General features: G+C 43.4%; 1 protein-coding gene across 1 annotated transcript; it reads right to left on the bottom strand.

Annotated features, from left to right (window-relative positions):
• Nucleotides 1-205: 205 nt before the first annotated feature.
• Nucleotides 206-760, bottom strand: LOC142168072 (uncharacterized). The gene has a single exon (XM_075228731.1). It carries the CDS (start codon nt 758-760, stop codon nt 206-208), a length of 555 nt encoding a protein of 184 aa, XP_075084832.1.
• Between the last annotated feature and the right edge of the window lie 211 nt (nt 761-971).

Here is a 971-nt window from a genome sequence, read left to right as displayed (position 1 = left end):
TTCCGTATAAGTCGACCACTTCGTGTTCACCGATCATTTGGTAAGGACCTGCTTCAATCTATTTAGTGAAGTAGTTAGTTAAAATTAAAAGAAATCTTACCTTTTTGGGCCATGGTGGTAGAGGGCCAACTATATCCATCCCCTATTTCATGAATGGCCACGAGGACAACACCGAATGCATAAGTTCTGCTGGTTGGTGCACCAACTATGCATGACGTTGACATTTGCCATAATTCTGAAGGAATGCCTTTACATCCTGTTCCATCCGAGGATAATGGTAACCTGCCCTGATCAACTTTAGAACTAAAGAGTCTGCACCAAAATGGTTCCTGCAAACTCCTTCGTGGACTTCCCTCATTGCGTAGTCTGCCTTCGGGGCCCCCAGACACCGGGCCAATAGTCCTTGGTATAGCATTCTGTATAACTGCCCATCTACGAGGCAATAGTGAACTACTTTTATCCGTAGTGCCTGGGACTCTTTCGGATCATCAGGTAATTTACCATCCCGAAGATACTCGACGAACTCGTTCCTCCAGTCCCAGACTAAATTGGTTGAATTGAGATCGTAGTATTCATCCACATCCAATACAAAATGTAGAAGTTGGACAACATTGCCGAAGTCAGATCCTTTCATCTCTGTGGATGACCCCAAATTGGTCAATGCATCTGCTTCCATATTTTCTTCCCTTGGAATGTGTATGACTGACCACTCCCTAAATCGTGCAAGAAATGCTTGAACCTTGTTCAAATACTGTTGCATGTGCTCTTCCTTTATTTCAAAAATCCTCTATACTTTGTTTACTACTAGTTGGGAGTCAAACTTTAGCTCGATGACCTTAGAACCTAGTCCTAGGGCGAGTTTAAGTTCTACAACCAAAGCATCATACTCCACTTCGTTGTTATTTAAAGGAAGAGTTTTAATGGCCTACCTCACGGTTTTCCTAGAGGGCGTGATTAGACCTACCCCGAGA

This window comes from Nicotiana tabacum, chromosome 13 (assembly GCF_000715075.1).
Source record: "Nicotiana tabacum cultivar K326 chromosome 13, ASM71507v2, whole genome shotgun sequence".
NCBI classification, from domain to species: Eukaryota; Viridiplantae; Streptophyta; class Magnoliopsida; order Solanales; family Solanaceae; genus Nicotiana; species Nicotiana tabacum.
The sequence above is the reverse complement of the archived record's forward strand: the minus strand, read 5'-3'. Positions and strand labels throughout refer to the sequence as shown.